Source organism: Nerophis ophidion, linkage group LG07 (genome assembly GCF_033978795.1).
Source record: "Nerophis ophidion isolate RoL-2023_Sa linkage group LG07, RoL_Noph_v1.0, whole genome shotgun sequence".
NCBI classification, from domain to species: Eukaryota; Metazoa; Chordata; class Actinopteri; order Syngnathiformes; family Syngnathidae; genus Nerophis; species Nerophis ophidion.
Genome location: NC_084617.1, coordinates 4,978,195 through 5,002,208, shown reverse-complemented (window position 1 = coordinate 5,002,208; position 24,014 = coordinate 4,978,195). Strand labels below are relative to the sequence as shown.

The following is a 24,014-nucleotide window of genomic DNA, read 5'->3' as shown; positions in this document are numbered from 1 at the left end:
CGCAGTCGAGTGTGAAGCAACTGGGATGAGAATCAGCAAGTCCGAGTTCATGGTTCTCCAACCGGAAAAGGGTGGAGTGCAATCTCCGGGTTGGGAAAGAGACCCTGCCCCAAGTGGAGGAGTTCAAGTACCTTGGAATCTTGTTCATGAGTGAGGGAAGTGTGGATGGTGTGATCGGTGCGGCGTCTTCAGTAATGCGGACGCGGTATTGATCCGTTGTTGTGATGAAGGAGCTGAGCCGGAAGGCAAAGCTCTCAATTTACCGGTCGATCTACGTTCCCATCCTCACATATGGTCATGACCGAAAGGATAAGCTCACGGGTACAAGCGGCCGAAATGAGTTTGGAGCTCTCCCTTAGAGATAGGGTGAGAAGCTCTGTCATCCGGGAGGAACTCAAAGTAAAGCTGCTACTCCTTCACATGGAGAGGAGCCAGATGAAGTAGTTGGGGAATCTGGTCAAGATGCCTCGGGCAGGTCCGACCGGTAGGAGGCCACGGGGAAGACCCAGGACACGTTGGGAAGACTATGTCTCCCGGCTGGCCTGGGAACGCCCCGGGATCCCCCGGGAAGAGCTGGACCAAGTGGCTGGGGAGAGGGAAGTCTGGGCTTCCCTGCTTAGGCTGCTGCCCCCGCGACCCCACCTCGGATAAGCGGAAGAAGATAGATGGATGGATGTCACAAATGACTACTAAATGGTAACACCCGAATACGTTTTTCAACTTGTTTAAGTCGGGGTCCATGTTAATCAATTCTTAGTGTCCTCTGCTTTTGATCCATCCTCTTGTTCACCCCCTGGGGGGTGAGGGGAGCAGTGAGCAGCAGCGGTGGCCATTCCCGGGAATAATTTTTAATGATTTAACCCCCCCCCCCCAATTTAAACCTTTCAGTCTTTGGTATGGAACCCGCGTTCTGCCGGTCTCAGGGCGGGCGCTCTAACCACCGCACACGACAGAGATTTCTCTCGCGTTTCGGCGCTCAAACAGGCTCTGGGGGGACACACTTTACTGTCGGACCTGATTAAAAAGTCACTTTGCCGTGATAAGGGAGGTTTGAAATAAATGAGAGCTAATGTGCTTGTATTTTCTCAGGGGGACCGAGGGAAGCCCGGTCCTCACGGACCCGCCGGAGAGGCGGGAGAGAAGGTGAGTGCAGAACCTGGCTTTTGTTTGTGCCGCGTTTTCTTTTGGTTTCTAGAAACAAATCCAATCCAACCACATTGTAGTTTAGGCACTTGAGGTTTTTTTATTTTGATTTTTTTCCTGTAAAAAGACACGACTGAACTTTCCGTCAAGATGAACTGATGCGGTCAAAGGAAGTAGTCTATTACTCTACTTGATAGTTACGGATGTTTCAGAGGCTTATCAGCGAAGGGGCCGGATCATTTAAATGAGCTCCTTTCACACATAACACTGAAAATATATGTTTATTCACCACTCATTTTGATATTATTATATTATATTATATCATATATTATATTAGAAAAAATATTATATTATTAAGAACATTATTATAGTATTAATGACAAAAAAGGGGATACATAGATTTTAGCATGTTTCTGTGCTGCCGTTAAATGTGTCCCCCCTCTATTTTCCTCAATTGATGTACTAACTTCCTGTGTTTTATTCTGTAGATACTTAGCATCGTAAACAACAACACTTGTGAATTTGGACTCATTTTATTAATGACAAAAAAAGTTAGTAGGGGATACATAATATTTCAGCATATTTCTGTGCTGCCGTTAAATGTGTCCCCCCCTCTATTTTCCTCAATTGATGTACTAACTTCCTGTGTTTTATTTTGTAGATACTTAGCATCATCAACAACAAAACTTGTGAATTTGGACTTATTTTATTAATGACAAAAAAAGTTAGCATGGGTTACATAATTTTTCAGCATATTTCTGTGCCACCGTTAAATGTGTCCCCCCCTCTATTTTCCTCAATTGATGTACTAACTTCCTGTGTTTTATTTTGTAAATACTTAGCATCTTCAACGACAAAACTTGTGAATTTGGACTCATTTTGTTAATGACAAAAAAAGTTAGCATGGGTTACATAATATTTCAGCATATTTCTGTGCAGCGATTAAATGTGTCCCTCCTCTATTTTCCTCAATTGTTGTACTAACTTCCTGTGTTTTATTCCGTAGATACTTAGCATCATCAACAACAAAACTTGGGAATTTGGACTTATTTGATTAATGACAAAAAAAGTTAGCAATGGTCACATAATTTTTCAGCATATTTCTGTGCTGCCATTAAATGTGTCCCCCCTCTATTTCCCTCAATTGATGTACTAACTTCCTGTGTTTTATTTTGTAGATACTTAGCATCATCAACAATAAAACTTGTGAATTTGGACTCATTTTATTAATGACAAAAAAAGTTAACATAGGTTACATAATATTTCAGCATATTTCTGTGCTGCCATTAAATGTGTCCCCCCTCTACTTTCCTCAATGTATGTACTAACTTCCTGTGTTTTATTCTGTAGATACTTAGCATCATTAACGACAACACTCTGGAATTTGGACTCATTTTATTAATGACAAAAAAAGTTTGACTATACATAATATTTCAGCATATTTTTAAATGTGTCCCCCCCTCTATTTTCCTCAATGGATGTACTAACCTCATGTGTTTTATTCTGTAGATACTTAGCATCATCAACAACAAAACTTGTGAATTTGGACTCATTTTATTAATGAAAAAAAAAAGTTAGTAGGATATACATAATAATTCAGCATATTTCTGTGCCGCCATTAAATGTGTCCCCCCTCTATTTTCCTCAATGTATGTACTAACTTAATGTGTTTTATTCTGTAGATACTTAGCATCAACAACAACAAAACTTGTGAATTTGGACTCACTTAAATGACAAAAAAATGTAGTAGAAGATATGTAATATTTCAGCATATTTCTTGGCTGCTATTAAAACATGTGTCCCACCCTCTATTTTCCCCAATGGATGTACTAACTTCCTGTGTTTTATTCTGTAGATATTTACCATCATCAACAACAAAACTTGTAAATTTGGACTCATTTTATTAATGACAAAAAAAGTTAGTAGGATATACAAAATATTTCAGCATATATCTGTGCCGCCATGAAATGTGTCCCCCCCTATTTTCCTCAATTGATGTATTAACATCAAATTGTTTTATTCTGTAGATACTTAGCATCATCGACAACAAATCTTGTGATTTTGGACTCATTTTATTAATGACAAAAGTTAGCATGGGTTACATCCTATTTCAGCATATTTCTGTGCCGCCATGAAATGTTTCCCCCCCTCTATTTTCCTCAATTGATGTACTAACTTCATGCGTTTTATTCTGTAGATACTTAGCATCATCAACAACAAATCTTGTGATTTTGGACTCAATTTATTAATGACAAAAGTTAGCATGGGTTAGATAATATTTCAGCATATTTCTGTGCTGCCATTAAATGTGTCCCCCCTCTATTTTCCTCAATTGATGTACTAACTTCATCCGTTTTATTCTGTAGATACTTAGCATCATCAACAACAAATCTTGTGATTTTGGACTCAATTTATTAATGACAAAAGTTAGCATGGGTTAGATAATATTTCAACATATTTCTGTGCTGCCATTAAATGTGTCCCCCCCTTTATTTTCCTCAATTGATGTACTAACCTCCTGTGTTTTATTCTGTAGATACTTAGCATCATCAACAACAAAACTTGTGAATTTGGACTCATTTTATTAATGACAGAAACAATTAATAGGATATACATAATATTTCAGCATATTTCTGTGCCGCCATGAAATGTTTCCCCCACTCTATTTCCCTCAATTGATGTACTAACTTCCTGTGTTTTATTTTGTAGATACTTAGCATCATCAACAACAAAACTTGTGAATTTGGACTCATTTTATTAATGACAAAAAAAGTTAGCATGGGTTACATAATATTTCAGCATATTTCTGTGCTGCAATTAACTGTGTCCCCCCCTCTATTTTCCCCAATGTATGTACTAACTTCCTGTGTTTTATTCTGTAGATACTTAGCATCATCAACGACAAAACTTGTGAATTTGGACTCATTTTGTTAATGACAAAAAAAGTTAGCATGGGTTACATAATATTTGAGCATATTTCTGTGCTGCAATTAAATGTGTCCCCCCCTCTATTTTCCCCAATGTATGTACTAACTTCCTGTGTTTTATTCTGTAGATACTTAGCATCATCAACGACAAAACTTGTGAATTTGGACTCATTTTATTAATGACAAAAAAAGTTAGCATGGGTTACATAATATTTGAGCATATTTCTGTGCTGCCTTGAAATGTGTCCCCCCGCTATTTTCCTCAATTGATGTACTAACCTCATGTGTTTTATTCTGTAGATACTTAGCATCATCAACAACAAAACTTGTGAATTTGGACTCATTTTATTAATGACAAAAAAAGTTAGTAGGGGATACATAATATTTCAGCATATTTCTGTGCTGCCATGAAATGTGTCCCCCCTCTATCTCCCCCAATTGCGGCAGTAACTTAATGTGTTTTATTCTGTAGATACTTAGCATCATCAACAACAAAACTTGTGAATTTGGACTCATTTTATTAATGACAAAAAAAGTTGGTAGGGGATACATAATATTTCAGCATATTTCTGTGCTGCCATTAAATGTGTCCCACACTCTATTTCCCCCAATTGAGGCACTAACTTCATGTGTTTTATTCTGTAGATACTTAGCATCATCAACAACAAAACTTGTGAATTTGGACTCACTTAAATGACAAAAAAATTTAGTAGAAGATATGTAATATTTCAGCATATTTCTGTGCTGCAATTAAATGTGTCCCCCCTCTATTTTCCTCAATGTATGTACTAACATCATGTGTTTTATTCTGTAGATACTTAGCATCATCAACAACAAAACTTGTGAATTTGGACTCATTTTGTTAATGACAAAAAAAGTTAGCACGGGTCACATAATTTTTCAGCAAATTTCTGTGCTGCCATTAAATGTGTCCCCCTCTATTTTCCTCAATCGATGTAGTAACATCATGTTTTTTTTTTAAGATACTTAGCATCATCAACGACCAAACTTGTGAATCTGGACTCAATAAGTTAGTATGTGATGAATACAATTTTGGCATATTTCTGTGCCACCATTAAATGTGTCCCCCCTCTATTTCCCCCAATTGAGGCACTAACTTCATGTGTTTTATTCCGTAGATACTTAGCATCAACAACAACAAAACTTGTGAATTTGGACTCATTTTATTAATGACAAAAAAATGTAGTAGAAGATATGTAATATTTCAGCATATTTCTGTGCTGCTATTAAAAAATGTGTCCCACCCTCTATTTTCCCCAATGTATGTACTAACATCATGTGTTTTATTCAGTAGATACTTAGCATCATCAACGACAAAACTTGTGAATTTGGACTCATTTTATTAATGACAAAAAAAGTTAGTCGGATAAACATAATATTTCAGCGTATTTCTGGGCCGCCATGAAATGTTTCCCCCACTCTATTTCCCTCAATTGATGTACTAACTTCCTATGTTTTATTCTGTAGATACTTAGCATCATCAACAACAAATCTTGTGATTTTGGACTCATTTTATTAATGACAAAAGTTAGCATGGGTTACATCCTATTTCAACATATTTCTGTGCTGCCATTAAATGTGTCCCCCCTCTATCTTCCTTACTTGATGTACTAACTTCCTGTGTTTTATCCTGTAGATACTTAGCATCATCAACAACAAAACTTATGAATTTGGACTTATTTTATTAATGACAAAAAAAGTTAGCATGGGTCACATTATTTTTCCGCAAATTTCTGTGCTGCCATTAAAAGTGTCCCCCCCTGTATTTTCCTCAATTGATGTACTAACTTCCTGTGTTTTATTCTGTAGATACTTAGCATCATCAACAACAAATCTTGTGATTTTGGACTCAATTTATTAATGACAAAAGTTAGCATGGGTTACATCATATTTCAGCATATTTCTGTGCTGCCGTTAAATGTGTCCCCCCTCTATTTCCCCCAATCGAGGCAGTAACTTAATGTGTTTTATTCTGTAGATACTTAGCATCATCAACAACAAAACTTGTGAATTTGGACTCACTTAAATGAAAAAAAAATGTAGTAGAAGATATGTAATATTTCAGCATATTTCTGTGCTTGTATTAAAAAATGTTTCCCCCACTCTATTCCCCTCAATTGATGTACTAACTTCATGTGTTTTATTCTGTAGATACTTAGCATCATCAACAACAAATCTTGTGATTTTGGACTCATTTTATTAATGACAAAAGTTAGCATGGGTTACATCCTATTTCAACATATTTCTGTGCTGCCATTAAATGTGTCCCCCCTCTATCTTCCTTACTTGATGTACTAACTTCCTGTGTTTTATTCTGTAGATACTTAGCATAATCAACAACAAAACTTGCTAATTTGGACTAATTTTATTAATGACAAAAAAAGTTAGCACGGGTTACATAATTTTTCAGCCTATTTCTGTGCTGCCATTAAATGTGTCCCCCCTCTATTTTCCTCAATTGAGGCACTAACTTCATGTGTTTTATTCTGTAGATACTTAGCATCATCAACAATAAAATTTGTGAATTTGGACTCATTTTATTAATGACAAAAAAAGTTAGCATGGGTTACATAATATTTCAGCATATTTCTGTGCTGCAATTAAATGTGTCCCCCCCTCTATTTTCCCCAATGTATGTACTAACTTCCTGTGTTTTATTCTGTAGATACTTAGCATCATCAACAACAAAACTTGTGAATTTGGACTCCTTTTATTAATGACAAAAAAAGTTAGCATGGGTCACATAATTTTTCTGCAATATTCTGTGCTGCCATTAAAAGTGTCCCCCCCTCTATTTTCCTCAATTGATGTACTAACTTCCTGTGTTTTATTCTGTAGATACTTAGCATCATCAACAACAAATCTTGTGATTTTGGACTCAATTTATTAATGACAAAAGTTAGCATGGGTTACATCATATTTCAGCATATTTCTGTGCTGCCGTTAAAACTGTCCACCCTCTATTTCCCCCAATCGAGGCAGTAACTTAATGTGTTTTATTCTGTAGATACTTAGCATCAACAACAACAAAACTTGTGAATTTGGACTCATTTTATTAATGACAAAAAAGTTTGACTATACATAATATTTCAGCATATTTCTGTGCTGCCATTAAATGTGTCCCCCCTCTATTTTCCTCAATTGATGTACTAACTTACTGTGTTTTATTCTGTAGATACTTAGCATCATCAACAACAAAACTTGCAAATTTGGACTCATTTTATTAATGACAAAAAAAGTTTGACTATACATAATATTTCAGCATATTTCTGTGCTGCCATTAAATGTGTCCCCCCTCTATTTTCCTCAATTGATGTACTAACTTCCTGTGTTTTATTCTGTAGATACTTAGCATCATCAACAACAAAACTTGTGAATTTGGACTCATTTTATTAATGACAAAAAAAGTTTGAATATACATAATATTTCAGCATATTTTTGTGCTGCCATTAAATGTGTCCCCCCCCCCCCCCCCCCTATTTTCCTCAATTAAGGCACTAACTTCCTGTGTTTTATTCTGTAGATACTTAGCATCAACAACAACAAAACTTGTGAATTTGGACTCACTTAAATTACAAAAAAATGTAGTAGAAGATGTAATATTTCAGCATATTTCTGTGCTTGTATTAAAAAATGTGTCCCACCCTCTATTTTCCCCAATGTATGTACTAACATCATGTGTTTTATTCTGTAGATACTTAGCATCATCAACGACAAAACTTGTGAATTTGGACTCATTTTATTAATCACAAAAAAAGTTAGCACGGGTCACATAATTTTTCAGCATATTTCTGTGCTGCCATTAAATGTGCCCCCCCCCACCCCCTCTATTTTCCTCAATTGATGTACTAACTTCCTGTGTTTTATTTTGTAGATACTTAGCATCATCAACAACAAAACTTGTGAATTTGGACTCATTGTATTAATGCCAAAATAAGTTAGTATGTGATACATAAAATTTTGGCATATTTCTGTGCTGCCATTAAATGTGTCCCCCCCTCTATTTTCCTCAATTGATGTACTAACTTCATGTGTTTTATTCTGTAGATACTTAGCATCATCAACAACAAAACTTGTAAATTTGGACTCATTTTATTAATGACAAAAGTTAGCATGGGTTACATCATATTTCAGCATATTTCTGTGCTGCTATTAAATGTGTCCCCCCTCTATTTTCCTTACTTGATGTACTAGCTTCCTGTGTTTTATTCTGTAGATACTTAGCATCATCAACAACAAAACTTGCAAATTTGGACTCATTAATGAAAAAAGTTAGCATGGGTTACATCATATTTCAGCATATTTCTGTGCTGCCATTAAATGTGTCCCCCCTTTATTTTCCTCAACTGATGTACTAACCTCCTGTGTTTTATTTTGTAGATACTTAGCATCATCAACAACAAAACTTGGGAATTTGGACTCATTTTATTAATGACAAAAAAAGTTAGTAGGATATACATAATAATTCAGCATATTTCTGTGCCGCCATTAAATGTGTCCCCCCTCTATTTTCCTCAATGTATGTACTAACTTAATGTGTTTTATTCTGTAGATACTTAGCATCATCAACAACAAAACTTGTGAATTTGGACTCACTTAAATTACAAAAAAATGTAGTAGAAGATATGTAATATTTCAGCATATTTCTGTGCTTGTATTAAAAAATGTGTCCCACCCTCTATTTTCCCCAATGTATGTACTAACATCATGTGTTTTATTCTGTAGATACTTAGCATCATCAACGACAAAACTTGTGAATTTGGACTCATTTTATTAATGACAAAAAAAGTTAGCACGGGTCACATAATTTTTCAGCATATTTCTGTGCTGCCATTAAATGTGTCCCCCCTCTATTTTCCTCAATTGATTTACTAACTTCATGTGTTTTATTCTGTAGATACTTAGCATCATCAACAACAAAACTTGTGAATTTGGACTCATTTTATTAATGACAAAATCAGTTAGTATGTGATACATAACATTTTGGCATATTTCTGTGCTGCCATTAAATGTGTCCCCCCTCTATTTTCCTCAATTAAGGCACTAACTTCCTGTGTTTTATTCTGTAGATACTTAGCATCATCAACAACAAAACTTGTGAATTTGGACTCATTTTATTAATGACAAAAAAAGTTAGTAGGATATACATAATAATTCAGCATATTTCTGTGCCGCCATTAAATGTGTCCCCCCTCTATTTTCCTCAATTGATGTACTAACCTCATGTGTTTTATTCTGTAGATACTTAGCATCATCAACAACAAAACTTGTGAATTTGGACTCATTTTATTAATGACAAAAAAAGTTAGCATGGGTTACATACTATTTCAGCATATTTCTGTGCTGCCATTAAATGTGTCCCCCCTCTATTTTCCTCAATTGATGTACTAACTTCCTGTGTTTTATTCTGTAGATACTTAGCATCAACAACAACAAAACTTGTGAATTTGGACTCACTTAAATTACAAAAAAATGTAGTAGAAGATATGTAATATTTCAGCATATTTCTGTGCTGCAATTAAATGTGTCCCCCCTCTATTTTCTTCAATCGATGTACTAACATCATGTGTTTTATTTTTAAGATACTTACCATCATCAACGACAAAACTTGTGAATTTGGACTTATTTTATTAATGACAAAAAAGTTAGCACGGGTTACATCATTTTTCCGCATATTTCTGTGCCACCATTAAATGTATCCCCCCCCCTCTATTTTCCTCAATTGAGGTACTAACTTCCTGTGTTTTATTTTGTAGATACTTAGCATCATCAACAACAAAACTTGTGAATTTGGACTCACTTAAATTACAAAAAAATGTAGTAGAAGATATGTAATATTTCAGCATATTTCTGTGCTGCTATTAAAAAATGTGTCCCACCCTCTATTTTCACCAATGTATGTACTAACATCATGTGTTTTATTCAGTAGATACTTAGCATCATCAACAACAAAACTTGTGAATTTGGACTCATTTTATTAATGACAACAAAAGTTAGCATGGGTTACATAATATTTCAGCATATTTCTGTGCTGCCATTAAATGTGTCCCCCCTTTATTTTCCTCAATTGATGTATTAACCTCCCGTCTTCTATTCTGTAGATACTTAGCATCATCAACAACAAAAGTTGTGAATTTGGACTTATTTTATTAATGACAAAAAACGTTAGCATGGGTTACATAATTTTTCAGCATATTTCTGTGCTGCCATTAAATGTGTCCCCCCTCTATTTTCCTCAATTGATGTACTAACTTCATGCGATTTATTCCGTAGATACTTAGCATCATCAACAACAAATCTTGTGATTTTGAACTCAATTTATTAATGACAAAAGTTAGCATGGGTTACATCATATTTCAGCATATTTCTGTGCTGCCATTAAATGTGTCCCCCCCTTTATTTTCCTCAATTGATGTACTAACCTCCTGTGTTTTATTCTGTAGATACTTAGCATCATCAACAACAAAACTTGTGAATTTGGACTCATTTTATTAACGACAGAAAAAATTAGTAGGATATACATAATATTTCAGCATATTTCTGTGCCGCCATGAAATGTTTCCCCCACTCTATTTCCCTCAATTGATGTACTAACTTCCTGTGTTTTATTTTGTAGATACTTAGCATCATCAACGACAAAACTTGTGAATTTGGACTCACTTAAATTACAAAAAAATGTAGTAGAAGATATGTAATATTTCAGCATATTTCTGTGCTGCTATTAAAAAATGTGTCCCACCCTCTATTTTCACCAATGTATGTACTAACATCATGTGTTTTATTCTGTAGATACTTAGCATCATCAACGACAAAACTTGTGAATTTGGACTCATTTTATTAATGACAAAAAAAGTTAGTAGGATAAACATAATATTTCAGCATATTTCTGGGCCACCATTAAATGTTTCCCCCACTCTATTTCCCTCAATTGATGTACTAACTTCCTGTGTTTTATTCAGTAGATACTTAGCATCATCAACAACAAAACTTGTGAATTTGGACTCATTTTATTAATGACAAAAAAAGTTAGTAGGATATACATAATAATTCAGCATATTTCTGTGCCGCCATTAAATGTGTCCCCCCCTTTATGTTCCTCAATGTATGTACTAACTTCATGTGTTTTATTCTGTAGATACTTAGCATCATCAACAACAAAACTTGAGAATTTGGACTCATTTTATTAATGACAAAAAAAAGTTGGTAGGGGTTACATAATATTTCAGCATATTTCTGTGCTGCCATTAAATGTGTCCCCCCTCTATTTTCCTCAATTGATGCATTACAATAATGTGTTTTATTCTGTAGCTACTTCGCATCAACAACAACAAAACTTGTGAATTGGGACTCATTTTATTAATGACAAAAAAAGTTTGAATGTACATAATATTTCAGGATATTTTTGTGCCGCCATTAAATGTGTCCCCCCTCTATTTTCCTCGGAGTCTTATCAGCGAGGGGCTGAATCACTTAAATGAGCTAATTTCACACATTGAAAATATATATTAATTCATCACTCATTTTGATCAAGTGAGACACATGTGAGTCATGTTGGATTACTGTTTTTTTTATTTTAATTTTTTTTTTAAATATAGGGATCAGACGGACCTGTCGGGCCAAGCGGACAACCTGGCGAGCCTGTGAGTGAAATACATTTCTCCTTTTGCCATTCAAACAAAGCCATAAATGTAAAAAAAAGTTACTGCATAAACAATCATACACGAAGGTTTCTTAAGTGCATGTTTGGGTTTGCAACGGGTCGAAAAATCTTGGTGATTGGAGAAAAAAAAAATGGACTAGTTTGTGAATTTTAGAAATACTTCAAGTGGAGCCTGCGATGAGGTGGCGACTTGTCCAGGCTGTACCCCGCCTTCCGCCCGATTGTAGCTGAGATAGGCGCCAGCGCCCCCCGCCACCCCAGAAGGGAATAAGCGGTAGAAAAATGGATGGATGGATTAAAGTGGAGCACTTACCAGTAATAACACTTGCACTCGACATTATATTTTATTTTTCATTTATCACCATTAATTTAAGTTAAATTGAGTTAAATTACTTAAAATGATGGTACTTTCCAGACCATAAGGCGCACTAACAAAATAGGTCTATTTTCATAAAAAAAAGGCGCATTAAAGGAGTCAAGTTGTTGTTATTTTTTTCTAAATGTAAAAGACTTCCTTGAGGTCTACATAACATGTAATGGTGGTGATTTGCTCAAAATGTTGCATGGATCAGTGGTTCTCTACCTTTTTTCAGTGATGTACCCCCTGTGAACATTTTTTTAATTCAAGTACCCCCTAATCAGAGCAAAGCATTTTTGGTTGAAAAAAAGAGATACAAAAAGTAAAATACAGCACTATGTCATTTCTTTCTGATTTATTAAATTGCATAACAGTGCAAAATATTGCTCATTTGTAGTGGTCTTTCCTGAACTATTTGGAAAAAAAGATAAAAATAACTAAAAACACATGAAAAATAAACAAGTGATTCAATTATAAATAAAGATTTCTACACATAGAAATAATCATCAACTTAAAGTGCCCTCTTTGGGGATTGTAATAGAGATCCATCTGGATTCATCAACTTCATTCTAAACATTTCTTCGCAAAAAAAGACATCTTTAACATCAATATTTATGGAACATGTCCACAAAAAATCTAGCTGTCAACACTGAATATTGCATTGTTGTATTTATTTTCACAATTTATGAAGTTAAATTCATATTTTGTTGAAGTATTATTCAATAAATATATTTATAAAGGATTTTTAAATTGTTGCTATTTTTAGAATATTTAAAAAAAATCTCACGTACCCCTTGGCATACCTTTAAGTACCCCCAGGGGTACGCGTACCCCCATTTGAGAACCACTGGCATAGATGATGCTTTATACATCATCTTTAAGTCGCTTCAGGATGCGCCGTTTTGTGGGCGATCTTATTAACATGCCTCCACTTCGACAGCGTCTTTTCCCCTGTCATCTTTGTTGTAGCGGTGTAGCGTGCAAGGACGGGAGTGGAAGAAGTGTCCAAAGACGGAGCTAACTGTTTTCATGACATTCAGACTTTTTACTTCCATCAATAACGGAGCAGCATCTCTGTCAGGTTCAAACATTGGTGACTTTTATTAAACAGACACGAAGCAAGGAATCACGCAGAGACAGAAATCAATTTGGCTCGATCTTATTAACATGCCTCCACTTCGACAGCGTCCTCTCCCCCGTCATCTTTGTTGTAGCGGTGTAGCGTGCAAGGACGGGAGTGGAAGAAGTGTCCAAAGACGGAGCTAACTGTTTTAATGACATTCAGACTTTTTACTTCCATCAATAACGGAGCAGCATTTCTGTCAGGTTCAAACATTGGTGACTTTTATTAAACAGACATGAAGCAAGGAATCACGCAGAGACAGAAATCAATTTGGCTCGATCTTATTAACATGCCTCCACTTCGACAGCGTCTTTTCCCCCGTCATCCTTGTTGTAGCGGTGTAGCGTGCAAGGACGGGAGTGGAAGAAATGTCCAAAGACGGAGCTAACTGTTTTAATGACATTCGGACTATACTTCCATCAATAACGGAGCAGCATTTCTGTCGGGTTCAAACATTGGTGACTTTTATTAAACAGACATGAAGCAAGGAATCACGCAGAGACAGAAATCAATTTGGCTCGATCTTATTAACATGCCTCCACTTCGACAGCGTCTTCTCCCCCGTCATCTTTGTTGTAGCGGTGTAGCGTGCAAGGACGGGAGCGGAAGAAGTGTCCAAAGACGGAGCTAACTGTTTTAATGACATTCGGACTATACTTCCATCAATAACGGAGCAGCATTTCTGTCGGGTTCAAACATTGGTGACTTTTATTAAACAGACATGAAGCAAGGAATCACGCAGAGACAGAAATCAATTTGGCTCGATCTTATTAACATGCCTCCACTTCGACAGCGTCTTTTCCCCCGTCATCTTTGTTGTAGCGGTGTAGCGTGCAAGGACGGGAGTGGAAGAAATGTCCAAAGACGGAGCTAACTGTTTTAATGACATTCGGACTATACTTCCATCAATAACGGAGCAGCATTTCTGTCAGGTTCAAACATTGGTGACTTTTATTAAACAGACATGAAGCAAGGAATCACGCAGAGACAGAAATCAATTTGGCTCGATCTTATTAACATGCCTCCACTTCGACAGCGTCTTTTCCCCCGTCATCTTTGTTGTAGCGGTGTAGCGTGCAAGGACGGGAGCGGAAGAAGTGTCCAAAGACGGAGCTAACTGTTTTAATGACATTCGGACTATACTTCCATCAATAACGGAGCAGCATTTCTGTCAGGTTCAAACATTGGTGACTTTTATTAAACAGACATGAAGCAAGGAATCACGCAGAGACAGAAATCAATTTGGCTCGATCTTAATAACATGCCTCCATTTCGACAGCGTCTTTTCCCCCGTCATCTTTGTTGTAGCGGTGTAGCGTGCAAGGACGGGAGCGGAAGAAGTGTCCAAAGATGGAGCTAACTGTTTTAATGACATTCAGACTTTTTACTTCCATCAATAACGGAGCAGCATTTCTGTCAGGTTCAAACATTGGTGACTTTTATTAAACAGACATGAAGCAAGGAATCACGCAGAGACAGAAATCAATTTGGCTCGATCTTATTAACATGCCTCCACTTCGACAGCGTCTTTTCCCCCGTCATCTTTGTTGTAGCGGTGTAGCGTGCAAGGACGGGAGCGGAAGAAGTGTCCAAAGATGGAGCTAACTGTTTTAATGACATTCAGACTTTTTACTTCCATCAATAACGGAGCAGCATTTCTGTCAGGTTCAAACATTGGTGACTTTTATTAAACAGACACGAAGCAAGGAATCACGCAGAGACAGAAATCAATTTTGCTCAATGAGGAGAAATGTTTTGGGAGTGTGACTTTTCCAAATGATGCTACATTAGCAGTGCTGCTGCTTTTTGTAGCAACGCTTTTGCCGCATGAATGTTGAACATATTCCCGCTTGAGGCCAAACCACCCGCCGGACGATGTTTTTCTTGCTAATTAATTCTTCCTCCATTTGCTACCAGATTCGCACCTTCTTTCTCTCGTATGACCACTCGCAACGCACCGTTAGCATCACAGCTAGCGTTACCCGTGCCGCTACCTCTCTGCTCCGCGAGGGCGTACACGTATGTGACGTATTTGAGAAGGTGCGCTTGTTTTATGTCTCTGTGAAGTGAATTGAAGTGAATTATATTTATATAGCGCTTTTCTCTAGTGACTCAAAGCGCTTTACATAGTGAAACCCAATATCTAAGTTACATTTAAACCAGTGTGGGTGGCACTGGGAGCAGGTGGGTAAAGTGTCTTGCCCAAGGACACAACGGCATTGACTAGGATGGCGGAAGCGGGAATCGAACCTGCAACCCTCAAGTTGCTGGCACGGCCACTCTACCAACCGAGCTAAACCGCCCCAGAGAAGCAGAGACAAGAAAGAGTGGGAGGAGCCTGTAGAGCAGGGGTCACCAACCTTTTTGAAAGCAAGAGCTACTTCTTGGGTACTGATTAATGCCAAGGGCTACCAGTTTGATACACACTTAAATAAATTGCCAGAAATAGGCAATTTGCTCAATTTACCTTTAATAAATAAATCTATATATATATAAAAAAATGGGTATTTCTGTCTGTCATTCCGTCGTACATTTTTTTCCTTTTACGGAAGGTTTTTTGTAGAGAATAAATGATGAAAAAAATACTTAATTGAACGGTTTAAAAGAGTAGAAAACAGAAAAAAAAATAAAATAAAATTTTGAAACATAGTTTATCTTCAATTTCGACTCTTTAAAATTTAAAATTCAACCGAAAAAAAGAAGAGAAAAACTAGCTAATTTGAATCTTTTGGAAAAAAATTTAAAAAAAGAATTTATGGAACATCATTAGTAAATTTTCCTGATTAAGATTAATTTTAGAATTTTGATGACATGTTTTAAATAGGTTAAAATCCAATCTGCACTTTGTTAGAATATATAACAAATTGGACCAAGCTATATTTCTAACAAAGACATATTATTATTTCTTCTAGATTTTCCAGAATTTTTTTTTTTTATGAAATTCAAAAGACTTTGAAATAAGATTTAAATTTGATTTACAGATTTTCTAGATTTGCCAGAATATATTTTTTTTTATTTTTATCACAATATTCTTCGTCGAAAAAACAGAAGCTAAAATTAAGAATTAAATTAAAATGTACTTATTATTATTTACAATAATAATTTAAAATTTTTTTTGAACATTTACAGATTTTCTAGATTTGCCAGAATATATTTTTTTTATTTTAATCACAATAAGTTTGAAGAAATATTTCACAAATATTATTCGTCGAAAAAACAGAAGCTAAAATGAAGAATTAAATCAAAATGTATTTATTATTCTTTACAATAATAATTAAAAACATTTTTGGGAACATTTACAGATTTTCTAGATTTGCCAGAATATATTTTTTAAATTTTAATCACAATAAGTTTGAAGAAATATTTCACAAATATTATTCGTCGAAAAAACAGAAGCTAAAATGAAGAATTAAATTAAAATGTATTTATTATTCTTTACAATAATAATTTGAAAAAAACTTGAACATTTACAGATTTTCTAGATTTGCCAGAATATTCTTTTAAAATTTTAATCACAGTAAGTTTGAAGAAATATTTCACGAATATTCTTCGTCAAAAAAAACGAAGCTAAAATTAAGAATTAAATTAAAATGTACTTATTATTATTTAAAATAATAATTTAAAAAAAATTTGAACATTTACAGATTTTCTAGATTTGCCAGAATATATTTTTTTAATTTTAATCACAATAAGTTTGAAGAAATATTTCACAAATATTCTTCGTCGAAAAAACAGAAGCTAAAATGAAGAATTAAATCAAAATGTATTTATTATTCTTTACAATAATAATTAAAAAAAAAAACTTGAACATTTACAGATTTTCTAGATTTGCCAGAATATATTTTTTTTAAATTTTAATCACAATAAGTTTGAAGAAATATTTCACAAATATTCTTCGTCAAAAAAACCGAAAGTAAAATGAAGAATTAAATTAAAATGTATGTTTTATTCTTTACAATAATAATTAAAAAAAAAACTTGGACATTTACAGATTTTCTAGATTTGCCAGAATATATTTTTTAAATTTTAATCACAATAAGTTTGAAGAAATATTTCACAAATATTCTTCGTCAAAAAAACAGAAGCTAAAATTAAGAATTAAATTAAAATGTACTTATTATTATTATTTACAATAATAATTAAAAAAAAAATTTGAACATCTACAGATTTTCTAGATTTGCCAGAATATATTTTTTTTATTTTAATCACAATAAGTTTGAAGAAATATTTCACAAATATTCTTCGTCGAAAAAACAGAAGCTAAAATGAAGAATTAAATCAAAATGTATTTATTATTCTTTACAATAATAATTAAAAAAAAAAACTTGAACATTTACAGATTTTCTAGATTTGCCAGAATATATTTTTTTAAAATTTTAATCACAATAAGTTTGAAGAAATATTTCACAAATATTCTTCGTCCAAAAAACCGAAAGTAAAATGAAGAATTAAATTAAAATGTATGTTTTATTCTTTACAATAATAATTAAAAAAAAACTTGAACATTTACAGATTTTCTAAATTTGCCAGAATATATTTTTTAAATTTTTATCACAATAAGTTTGAAGAAATATTTCACAAATATTCTTCGTCGAAAAAACAGAAGCTAAAATGAAGAATTAAATCAAAATGTATTTATTATTCTTTACAATAATAATAATAAAAAAACTTGAACATTGATTTAAATTATCAGGAAAGAAGAGGAAGGAATTTTAAAAGGTAAAAAGGTATATGTGTTTAAAAATCCTAAAATCACTTTTAAGGTTATATTTTTTCTCTAAAATTGTCTTTCTGAAAGTTATAAGAAGCAAATTAAAAAAAATAAATGAATTTATTCAAACAAGTGAAGACCAAGTCTTTAAAATATTTTCTTGGATTTTCAAATTCTATTTGAGTTTTGTCTCTCTTAGAATTAAAAATGGCGAGCAAAGCGAGACCAGCTTGCTAGTAAATAAATAACATTTGAAAAATAGAGGCAGCTCACTGGTAAGTGCTGCTATTTGACTCTTGCTGTAGACCAGGGGTAGGGAACCTGTGGCTCTAGAGCCAGATGTGGCTCTTTGAAAAATTCCACTTGTAATCACAGTGTTAAAAATAACGTTCAAAATATAAAACATTCTCATGCATTTTTATGTTCAAGAAGTTGCGTTAATGGTAAGTAGTCATTTATTAATTATTAGTTAGTGTGGTGCTTGCCCTCCTGGGGGTTCTTCAGACCACCAAGCACCGACATGAGTACCCTTTTCAGGGTTACATTATTGTTTTATTTTTCAATAAGTCTCTCAGTTGCTTTCCAGCAATTGTATTTTTCTCTCTCGCTCGCGCTCTGGCTCCAGCTTCCACCCCGTCTCTCCTCCTGGCTGCTGCTTATAACAGAGCGACAGGTGATTGGATAACAAGGCCCAGGTGGGCCGTCTACGCACCTGTCGCTGATTTCGAGGCCGGTTCTGGGACACCCAAGTTTGCTGCAGGCCCGCAGGCCACGCCCCCACCACAGTTAGCTTCAGAATAACAATGTTGTTACAAATAATAAGAGACTTATTATACTCTAGAAATGTTGGTCTTACTTAAAAATGCACACATTTAGTTGCGTTCAGTGTTATAAAAATATTATATGGCTCTTACGGATCGGTTCGCAGCCGAGTGTGAAGCGACCGGAATGAGAATCAGCACCTCCAAGTCCGAGTCCATGGTTCTCGCCCGGAAAAGGGTGGAATGCCATCTCCGGGTTGGGGAGGAGACCCTGCCCCAAGTGGAGGAGTTCAGGTACCTAGGAGTCTTGTTCACGAGTGAGGGAAGAGTGGATGGTGAGATCGGTGCGGCGTCTTCAGTAATGCGGACGTTGTACCGATCCGTTGTGGTGAAGAAGGAGCTGAGCCGGAAGGCAAAGCTCTCAATTTACCGGTCGATCTACGTTCCCATCCTCACCTATGGTCATGAGCTTTGGGTCATGACCGAAAGGATAAGATCACGGGTACAAGCGGCCCAAATGAGTTTGGGTCTCTCCCTTAGAGATAGGGTGAGAAGCTCTGCCATCCGGGAGGAACTCAAAGTAAAGCCAAATTAAAACAAAAAATATGTTTTATTCCCCTCATCATTTCCATTTTTCATATATTTTTGAAAAAGCTCCAGAGCCGCGGGTTGCCGACCCCTGAGCTAAATAATATTATTTGATATTTTACGGTAATGTGTTAATAATTTCACACATAAGTCGCTCCTGAGTATGAGTCGGCCAAACTATGAAAACAAACTGCGACTTGTAGTCCAGAAAAATACAGAACTTTGTTGTCTGGTTTTCTGTATTTTTATTGTTGATGAGCTTTTTTTGTGTCTCCAAGAAGTTGAAGACAGAAAAAGAAGTGGCATAAAACACGTCTTAGAAAGTCGGAGAAAGTTGTGCATGTAAACAAACTATGGTGAGTTCAAGGACCGCCAAAATCAGTAGGACAAAACGGCTCTCGCCAAATACTCGAATCAGTGAAGCATGTTTAATATAAACAGTGTGCTTTATAGCAATTAGGGAGGTTTGGGTCATGACCGAAAGGATAAGATCACGTGTGGCGGGTCTCTCCCTTAGAGATAGGGTGAGAAGCTCTGCCATCCGGGAGGAACTCAAAGTAAAGCCGCTGCTCCTCCACATGGAGAGGAGCCAGATGAGGTGGTTCGGGCATCTGGTCAGGATGCCACCCGAACGCCTCCCTAGGGTGGTGTTTAGGGCACGTCCAACCGGTACGAGGCCACGGGGAAGACCCAGGACACGTTGGGAAGACTATGTCTCCCGGCTGGCCTGGGAACGCCTCGGGATCCCCCGGGAAGAGCTAGACGAAGTGGCTGGAGATAGGGAAGTCTGGGCTTCCCTGCTTAGGCTGTTGCCCCCGCGACCCGACCTCGGATAAGCGGAAGATGATGGATGGATGGATGGATGGCTCTTACGAAAATACATTTTTAAATATTTGGCTTTCATGGCTCTCTCAGCCATAAAGGTTCCCGACCCCTGCTGTAGTGTAATACCCGCAGCTAAAAGCAACTGCGTGAGAACATATACTCCAATATCACCATTTAGTCATTTTCTATATCGCACAGAGACAAACTTGCGATCTACCGAGTATATCGATATATCGCCCAGCCAGGAGGGAGTCCGGTCCGATCCGATCCGGTGGCCATGTACTGCTCGCCCGTGTATCGGCTGGGGACATCTCTGCGCTGCTGATCCGCCTCCGCTTGGGATGGTTTCCTGCTGGCTCCGCTGTGAACGGGACTCTCGCTGCTGTGTCGGATCCGCCTTGAACTGAACTCTCGCGACTGTGTTGGATCCATTATGGATTGAACTTTCACAGTATCATGTTAGACCCGCTCGACGTCCATTGCTTTCCTCCTCTCCAAGGTTTCTCATAGTCATCATTGTCACCGACGTCCCACTGGGTGTGAGTTTTTCCTTGCCCTTATGTGGGCCTACCGAGGATGTCGTAGTGGTTTGTGCAGCCCTTTGAGACACTAGTGATTTAGGGCTATATAAGTAAACATTGATTGATGGATTGATTGAGCCCTATGGTATGTTATTGATTTTTTTTTGGTATCATCCCTCTTGTGCTTGGGGCTTAATTTTGCTGATTTTCTCTTTATATATTAAAGTTATGGATTACGGCCAAAAGGTAATGACGATATCCTCGGAGGAATACCATCAAAATTGGTACACCACGTAAATAAAATGAAATGCGGCTCAGGCAGAGGACAGATGTATTCCAAATGTTATCAACGTTACAAAGTGCCTCTTGAAGGGATGTGAGGCGGGCGGACGAGGTCTAACAGTGAGGCCCTCATTTCTCTGCAGCATAACACAGCAGAACCATCGACTCGTACTCCATCTTCCTCCCAGCGGGGGTTCTGGGCTCAGCGGGCCGCTGTCTCACTCTGATGTATCACCGTATGCAGGAAGGAAGGGAGTTTGATTGATTGATACTTTTATTAGTAGATTGCACAGTACAGTACATATTCCGTACAATTGACCACTAAATGGTAACACCCCGTTTAAGTTGGGGTCCACCTTAACCAATTCTTTGTACAAATATCAAACCCTGTTTCCATATGAGTTGGGAAATTGTGTTAGATGTAAATATAAACAGAATACAATGATTTGCAATTTTTTTCAACCCATATTCAGTTGAATATGCTACAAAGACAACATATTTGATGTTCAAACTCATAAACTTTATTTATTTTTTTGCAAATAACAATAACTTAGAATTAATGACTGCAACACGTGCCAAAGTAGTTGGGAAAGGGCATGTTCACCACTGTGTTACATCACCTTTTCTTTTAACAACACTCAATAAACGTTTGGGAACTCCATCCATCCATCCATCTTCTTCCGCTTATCCGAGGTCGGGTCACGGGGGCAGCAGCCTAAGCAGGGAAGCCCAGACTTCCCTCTCCCCAGCCACTTCGTCTAACTCTTCCCGGGGAATCCCGAGGCGTTCCCAGGCCAGCCGGGAGACATAGTCCTCCCAACGTGTCCTGGGTCTTCCCCGTGGCCTCCTACCGGTTGGACGTGCCCTAAACAGCTCCCTAGGGAGGCGTTCGGGTGGCATCCTGACCAGATGCCCGAACCACCTCATCTGGCTCCTCTCGGTGTGGAGGAGCAGCGGCTTTACTTTGAGTTCCTCCCGGATGGCAGAGCTTCTCACCCTATCTCTAAGGGAGAGACCCAAACTCATTTCGCCCGCTTGTACCCGTGATCTTATCCTTTCGGTCATGACCCAAAGCTCATGACCATAGGTGAGGATGGGAACGTAGATCGACCGGTAAATTGAGAGCTTTGCCTTCCGGCTCAGCTCCTTCTTCACCACAACGGATCAGTACAACGTCCGCATTGCTGAAGACGCCGCACCGATCCACCTGTCGATCTTACGATCCACTCTTCCCCCACTCGTGAACAAGACTCCTAGGTACTTGAACTCATCCACTTGGGGCTAAACGTTTGGGAACTGAGGAAACTAATTATTGAAGCTTTGGAAGTGGAATTCTTTCCCATTCTTGTTTTATGTAGCGCTTAAGTTGTTCAACAGTCCGGGGTCTCGGCTGTCGTATTTTACACTTCATAATGCACCACACATTTTCCATGGGAGACATGTCTGGACTGCAGGCGGGCCAGGAAAGTACCTGCACTCTTTTACTACGAAGCCACGCTGTTGTAACACGTGGCTTGGCATTGTCTTGCTGAAATAAGCAGGAGCGTCCATGTAAAAGCAGCATGTACCTTTCAGCATTAATGGTGCCTTCACAGATGTGTAAGTTACCCATGCCTTGGGCACTAATGCACCCCCATACCATCACAGATGCCGGTTTTTTAACTTTGCGTCGATTACAGTCTGGATGGTTCGCTTCCCCTTTAGTCCAGATGACACAATGTCGAATATTTCCAAAAACAATTTGAAATGTGGACTCGTCAGACCACAGAACACTTTTCCACTTTGCATCAGTCCATTTTAGATGGAAGCCGGCGGCGTTTCTGGATGTTGTTGATAAATGGCTTTCGCTTTGCATAGTAGAGCTTTAACTTGCACTTACAGATGTAGCGACCAACTGTATTTAGTGACTGTGGTTTTCTGAAGTGTTCCTGAGCCCCTGTGGTGATATCCTTTAGAGATTGATGTCGGTTTTTGATGCAGTGCCGTCTGAGGGATCGATTATTCAATGTTGGTTTCCTTACCAGAAGAGTTGAAATTGTAATAGCTGCAAAATGTGGACCCATGTCATATTAGAAATGGGATGGCACTTCAATTTCATATGTGAGTCAAGGCAGGTGGCCAAATACAAACCCCGTTTCTATGTGAGTTGGGAAATTGTGTTAGATGTAAATATAAACAGAATACAACGATTTGCAAATCCTTTTCAACCCATATTCAGTTGAATATGCTACATAGACAACATATTTAATGTTCAAATAATCATTAACTTTAGAATTTGATGCCAGCAACACGTGACAAAGAAGTTGGGAAAGGTGGCAATAAATACTGATATAGCTGAGGAATGCTCATCAAACACTTATTTGGAACATCCGACAGGGGTGCAGGCTAATTGGGAACAGGTGGGTGCCATGATTGGGTATAAAAACAGCTTCCCAAAAAATGCTCAGTCTTTCACAAGAAAGGATGGGGCGAGGTACACCCCTTTGTCCACAACTGCGTGAGCAAATAGTCAAACAGTATAAGAACAACCTTTCTCAAAGTGCAATTGCACGAAATTTAGGGATTTCAACATCTACGCTCCATAATATCATCAAAAGGTTCAGAGAATGTGGAAAAATCACTCCATGTAAGCGGCATGGCCGGAAACCAACATTGAATGACCGTGACCTTCGATCTGTATCAAAAACCGACATCAATCTTTATAGGATATCACCACATAGGCTCAGGAACGTTTCATAAACCACTGTCACTAAATACAGTTGGTCGCTACATCTGTAAGTGCAAGTTAAAGCTCTACTATGCAAAGCAAAAGCCATTTATCAACAACACCCAGTACTTTTGGCAATATAGTGTATGTATTGTTTGCATTATTTGGGCCTCACACAAGTTTGAACGCCAACCAGCTGTACTAAAGCCACCACCAGATTGTGATTTTTTTTTTTTTTTTTTTGGTCCGAGACCAAAGTACACACTTTTTAATACTGTCATGTTGTTTTAAGTCGGTGTAGCATTCCCATTTTCAGCTCGAGTGAAGCAAACCGCGACAGAGGCAGAAAGCAAACACCAAAAAAACAAAGCGCACTCGCAGAACAAC

General features: G+C 37.1%; 1 protein-coding gene across 3 annotated transcripts in view; it reads left to right on the top strand.

Annotated features, from left to right (window-relative positions):
* col5a3a (collagen, type V, alpha 3a) overlaps positions 1-24,014 on the top strand; it is a 266,668-nt gene that overhangs the window by 136,525 nt on the left and 106,129 nt on the right. For all 3 annotated transcript variants that reach the window (XM_061905224.1, XM_061905223.1, XM_061905225.1), the window contains 2 exons: positions 1,090-1,143; positions 11,687-11,731. In XM_061905224.1, the coding sequence (XP_061761208.1) occupies positions 1,090-1,143; positions 11,687-11,731 (99 nt within the window). The remainder of the gene's footprint in view (positions 1-1,089; positions 1,144-11,686; positions 11,732-24,014) is intronic.